This window comes from Osmerus mordax, chromosome 27 (assembly GCF_038355195.1).
Source record: "Osmerus mordax isolate fOsmMor3 chromosome 27, fOsmMor3.pri, whole genome shotgun sequence".
Classification (NCBI taxonomy): Eukaryota; Metazoa; Chordata; class Actinopteri; order Osmeriformes; family Osmeridae; genus Osmerus; species Osmerus mordax.
Window position 1 is genome coordinate 661,557 of NC_090076.1, and position 6,532 is coordinate 668,088.

At 38.4% G+C, this 6,532-nt stretch overlaps 1 protein-coding gene across 3 annotated transcripts in view; it reads right to left on the reverse strand.

The window, feature by feature from the left end:
• med16 (mediator complex subunit 16) overlaps positions 1-6,146 on the reverse strand; it is a 94,739-nt gene extending 88,593 nt beyond the window's left edge. The window contains exons 1-5 of one of the 3 annotated variants that reach the window (XM_067230673.1): positions 6,105-6,125; positions 3,592-3,665; positions 3,304-3,463; positions 3,057-3,164; positions 1,900-2,069 (exon numbers count right to left, since the gene is read on the reverse strand). In XM_067230673.1, coding sequence (XP_067086774.1) covers positions 1,900-2,069; positions 3,057-3,164; positions 3,304-3,442 — 417 coding nt within the window. In that variant the 5' untranslated portion in view covers positions 3,443-3,463; positions 3,592-3,665; positions 6,105-6,125. Of the gene's footprint in view, positions 1-1,899; positions 2,070-3,056; positions 3,165-3,303; positions 3,464-3,591; positions 4,262-6,104 lie in introns of those variants that run through there. The other 2 variants (XM_067230670.1, XM_067230671.1) reach the window with 2 other exon arrangements.
• Between the last annotated feature and the right edge of the window lie 386 nt (positions 6,147-6,532).

The following is a 6,532-nucleotide window of genomic DNA, read 5'->3' on the forward strand; positions in this document are numbered from 1 at the left end:
GTGACGGTGGCTAGCAAATTAGCCACCGTTAGCTTCACTTTTCGCCACAAAAACTTAACTTAAGCCTAAACCATGCAACGGAACGTAAATTCCAATAGAAGCAACTCAATCGCTACCAAGACAAAACTTTTGACACCTACGTTGTCTATGTAGGCCAAATATTGACTGAGTTTTAGGGGGGCAAAAAGAAATAAAAATAATAATATATATGTGAGAGAACAAAGGCTGTGCCCTTGCCGAAGGCAAAGCACACCCAACAAGGACAAAAAATCCTCATAGGCTTTGTTAAGAACATCATTACCATAAACCTATTTCCAGATTTGTTTACTTAGGTCCACCTTGAGGGCAGCGAAGACTTCTGGTGTTCTGTGTTGAATCAGTTCACAGATGTTAGACCTATTAAAATGTTTTATCTTAAAATAATTCTGAACAATTGCAGACAGGGAGGTGGTTACTTATGTAATCTATGAGTAGTTCACCTACTATTTCACTTGACATTGTATTTAGCATTATATCAATACATTTATATAGCATTAAAAGACCCTTGGTCAAGGACCCATGGTCAAATACTTTATCTAGCTAGCTAGCTATTTTTAGTTAGCTTGCATAATACTCGTAGCAATGCTACTACCATGCTAGTTTTACTTGTTAGCCTTCTCATTAGTACATTTTGAAGCCATACTAAAGCATTTGTGGCATCGTTTTTGTCCATCGGAAAATATTCAGTTGGAATGTTCGAAATCTCATAGATCACATATGTGCGACGCTACTCCTTAACGGGTTAAATAGCATTCACAAAAAAAGTGTTTCTACTGTTTTGTTATAATTCTGTTTTGTTATAATTCTGATTCACATTTGTTATAATTCTGATTCACAATTCTGATTCTGATAAAAACGTGCTATAAGCCGCATCGAAATATAAGCCTCATACGGTAGTTACTAAATGTTAGAATACTCATATGTTCTTATAATTAAACACTAATAAGCTACCAAAAATAACTACCTTAGACTACACACATTTCACCATGTTGTGTCCAGCTGTTTCCTTCTAGACAAAATATTGTCATTTGACAGTTAATAGTAAAAGTTAAAGTTGTGGGGGTAAAGGAAAACCACTTCCTTTTTGTCATAGGAATGTGAAAAATTTTCTTTTTGCTTTCAGTTTCTGAAAGCTTAACATTGGGTTTTTCTCAGTTGGACACTGGCATCAGCAGATCTAGACATTCTCACCTGGGGCGACAAGAGGTAGTTGTAGGGTGGCAAGTGTGGACAGACGGTGTGACCCGATGTCACCATAAATAACATTCTAGTTTAACCCGTTAAGGAGTAGTGTCACAAATAAGTGGCGACACAGCATAACATCGCAAATGTGATTCGAACATTCTAACTGAATATTTTCCGACAGACAGAAACTATACTTTGGTATGGCTTCAGAATGTACCAATTAGAAGGCTTGTAAGTAACATTAGCATGATTGTAGCATGGCTTTGAGTATAATGCTACGTAACTTAGCCCGGCAGCTAACTACGCTTGCTACCTACCGTTTTGGAAAAAGAACTATGCTGTGGGGACCGTTGGAAATATTTGGAACTCACTACTTAACAGATTACATAATGCCAATAATAATATTATTTGAATTGAATGAAATGTGCTATAATGTTAAGAATTATATATTTTAGCATGGGAGATTGGGGTGGCAAGTCATTTTTACTGGGGTGGCAGCTGCCATCCCCTGGATCCACCAGTGGATACTGGCAACTGTACGAAAAAACATTAACTGTATACATTATGAGAAAACAACAAGCTACACAATCTGTGACCTTACTTTTCTGAATATAGATAGGATTTCCATTAGTTCGTCAATGACAAATGCTACAGAAGACAAGAAATGTAAATTACCATTTCCACATGTAGAGCTAGCTTAACCCCATTGTGCAGCCAGGAGAGGGCTATGATAGGGTCTCCATCCACTGCACTTCCTACAATGGTCTCCCAGCTGTTCACCAGGTGGTCTGCCATCGCCCAGCACTTAATCTGACCATCTCCATCAGCAGACAACAATCTGGACCCTAGAATATAACAAGCACACAGACACAACATTTACTTTTTATGTACTATGTTCCTACGTCAAGTACGGTTACCTGATCATTTAAAATTAAATAATGACTATAAAGGTAAAGTGCCGAGTCGCTTTCACTCCAAAATGGCGGACGCGTAGCGCTGCTACTGGGCGCTGGTGTTGCAATGGAGCGTTCTATTGTCTTTCACTTCTTGTCAATATAAGTTCTTTGGTACACAGTCAGTCAGGTAGGAACTAAGAACCCACTTTACACTCTCTCACAAACAAACACACACACGATAGTCACACACTTTTGTCTCAGACTCTCAGTCGGTTTCAGCTCCAGTGGCTAACGTTTAAAGCTAACGTCTAAAGCTAACATTAAAATGACTTACTTACAGTAAGTACAGGGACATTTTCCCCGAGGCAAGTAGGGTGAAGTGCCTTGCCCAAGGACACAACGTCATTTGACACAGCCGGGAGTCGAACCAACAACCTTCAGATTACTAGCCCGATTCCCTAAACACTCAGCCACCTGACTACTACATTAAGCACAGCCTCATGAGTTAGCAAATAATAACGCGACTAAACGAGCCGAAATAACGTTATAACATTTAATCTCGTTTTTATTTAGTAAACTACATTTAGTCTAGTTTTTATTCGTCAACAATATTGCCATATACATTTAATTATAGTCATCGTCACATGACCAGACGTGTTGTGTCTCATTTTCGTCACTTGATAAAGGTTCGTTGACGACGATATTTAGTCATAATTTTCGTTGACGAAAGCAACACTAACGGCAAGTCAATTTAAAGTATTTAGAGTTTGGTCTGCCTTTGTGATAAGTTTTGTTTGCTAATATACTGATGAGTATAAAACCAATGACTGCTTGTTATCCAAGTCCAAAATCACAAAAGGTGGCAGGGCTAACCAAAGGCTTTTTGTCGTATTGAATAAAGTCATGAGTGAGTCATAAATAAACATTTTGACACACCTGACTGGTCCCATTCCAGACTGGATATGATATCGGAGTGGCCAGAGTTAATGGAGTACACATCCCAAGGATGTTCTGTGTCAAGGATGTGGATCATATGACTGACATCTGAAACGGATAAAACATTTAAATAATTGTGTATTATTAAAATTACTGGCAAAAATAGAATCGGTCAACAATTGGGCAATTGATCCAAAAAAGAATATGCACTTTGCATATTCTTTTATTTCCAATTCTACAAGCATACCTTTCTCATCTTCTTCATTTTTGAGGTCAGTGGTGAAAGCAACCAAGTTCCTGCACGACCAAGCACACACCAGTGGGATGGAGGGACAGTGGTTGCTCTTTGGTCTCTTCTCCCACTCGCAGACATATGCAACCTCCATTATTCAACAACCTAGTAAAGGCTACAAGACAAACCTTGTGTTCAAAACATAATCCTTAATATAAATCTAAATATAGAAAATTCAAACGAGATGAACGAGCCAGATGGATCGAACTGCCTGCAATTTCCTGCATGATGTAGCTGGTTTACCTTTGACTTCAAGGGTCATTCAGTTCTCATGGATGTTTTAATCTCTGTATTTGCACTGCTTTACAATTGTATCTCTTAAAAGAGAAGCCTATATTTTCCTGTTTCTGTAAAACATTCACCTTCTTCAATTCAGACATGGATTACAGATAGATTAGAGATAGGCATGGATATTGGAATATTACAATGGAGATTGGTCAAACTCAATAATAGTATAGGATTCAACTACACTCATAACTGCTCATCTGCAAAATGTTTCCTCTGTGTACATGTAAACACCACTGTGATTGCTAACACTGACAATAAGCCTCTGACATTGTCTTGTACAGTAGTTGATAACTGATCACTCACAATCATGCAAGAATATTATTGACAGTGTGTGAAATCATGCCTACACTGTCGTGTACTTGTAAACCGGGGACAGTTTCATGGTTTGCAGATGACCAGTTGAGTCTATGGATGATATTTAGATGTATGATGATGTTGTGATCCATCTGCCTAGAAGAATGTCAATAGAATGTGACTTATGCAGGTATATTCCTCCAATACTTAATTTTAAGTTTCATTGTGCTTTCCACTGTACTATGTGAAATATGTCCTAGTAATACAGTTAAGATCACTGTAATAGCTGCCATGCAGTTGCCATACCAGTGCTTTACCCCTTCATATGCATTGATAGACATTTTAGGAAAAATAAATCCTGTGATGAATACCGTTACCGTCCGTGCTTCAAATTATACCGTGATAGGCCATACCGCTCAGCCCTAGCTACTATCCATAACTACAGCTTGTTTGTGGTAGGGCTGTCCCCACTCAGTCGACTAGACGATTTTCTGGTCGATATGCTCTTGGTCGACTAAGATTTTTTTAGTCAAGCTGCAGTATGGCAGTGTGAGATCTGATTCCCGCTTGCGTCATCATTGCTGAATTAACAAAATGTTCTACAGAAATTGTAGATTATATTATTTAAGACAAATAAAGCAACTCTAAAAATATATAATTTAAAAGAAAAGGTGTTACTGGTTTCCCTTTCGTTAATCTGTGCTTTGTTTTGGTTTGGTATTTTGCACACGGCACGAGCACAATTGGCTGCCGAACTACAAACTCTGCCATAGCCTACTTTGTCGGTGTTATTAGTCAAAATGGCAAAGAAATCTGTGGTATGGCAGCATTTCATTAAAGTACATTTACATTTACAAAGTACCGGGTGACTCAAAAAACGTTGAATGCAAACTGCCAACAACGGTTTATTTTTCATAGTTCGAAGTCGAATATGATGTAGCCTACCACCTGAAAAACGTAAGTTGGCCTAGCCCTACTTCGCTCATGCTAACGCGCTGGGTTGAAAAATGAATATGCCTAAGAATCACATCCAAATCGAATGACATTATCTTCTCCGGCCAAGACAACAAAATCTTTCTCTGTTGCACCGTTCCCCACTCAGCTTCTACGTAAAATCGCATGCTGCAAGTTCAGGCAGTGATAAGCGCGCTCTGATGATTTGCATGTTAAACAATATTTTTAATTTGTAGTACATTGTAAGAGATACTAAATACCATCGGCATTCGGTTACAACAGGACTGGTGATACGAGTCTTATTATTAGTAGGCTATTAGCGGCTGAATCTGCAATGTCCAGCAGCCATTGAGTCAGATCGGGAAAATGTTTGTACGTTTTTTTTTTGTGTAAAAAAAAAAAAGCGTTTCAAATTTCGATTAGTCGATTTTCAGACGTTTTAGTCGAGTCTTGGTCGACCAAAGAAAATCTTGTGGGAGCAGTCACTTTCCCTCCTTGTTAACTCAACCTAATCAATACAATAAAGTTGTTCTGTACTTGGTGAATGCATGGACAATGTCAATAAGATGCTTGCATTTGCATAACTGCAATGATAAAAGTTATCAACTACTGTTTGTCTAGCAGAATAATGGCTATGTACTGAGCCCGAATCTCAATCAGCCTCCTCCTCGACCTATCCTTGTCACTCATTATATATTTCTAATATAATCGTTCTCCAAAGATTGCTACCAAGACTGAATGTTGCAGGTGTTGACAACGACCCGCGCGATTCCATTAGACTGTGAGTAGATGACAACCAAAAATCAGAAAGTATATACCACAGTAGCCGTCTATGTCGACGTTAATTTACGGAAATAAAGTAGATTAGCGTTGAGGTAAAATTGAAGGCGCTTATTTTTATGTAATTCCATTACCCCAGGAAAAGCTTTTTATTTAATTTCTGTAACTCGCACCAACGGGTTTGTCCTTACTAACAGTGAAAGCTATTAGTAGGTATTTAGGTACATTACCGTATCAAAGTTTACGATACATTCTAGACTATATGACAATTCTATTGTTCGCAAAGCTACGCTAGCTTGCTCGCTCGCTATATTATTACATATGTTGTTTTTTCACTTGAATATTTGCCAAATAATTGTTGCCAATGTACATTATTGTTGTACCGATTACACAAAAAAGATGCAACTAGATAATATAATTTTTTTAAATGACATCCTTACGACACGGTGCCAGCAAACAGCTAACTCTCACGCTGTGGCTCCTCTTCTTCTTCTGTTTAATTGACGGGTGGTTACCAGCATTTAGATGCATTACCGCCACCTATGTTGGAGTGTGCACTATATCTTACGGAGACCCTGAATGGACATGTGCAAAAAAACAAACAAAACAATCATTGACACTTTCTCGTCCGCACGAGAAAAGTTTATCGTCCGCACCATTGACTGTAAAAACAATGGACACTGTAACCATAGATATATATAAAGGGTAGATGTCTCGTCCGCGTTGCCGGAAAACGGAGTCGAACGTCCGCGCATGGCGGCCATCTTGCTACAGTCAACTCGCTCACCCATAACATTGTGTTGATGCTACATGTACTTTTTAAATGACCATAACTTGCTCAATTGTCAATCGATTTTGAAACGGTTTG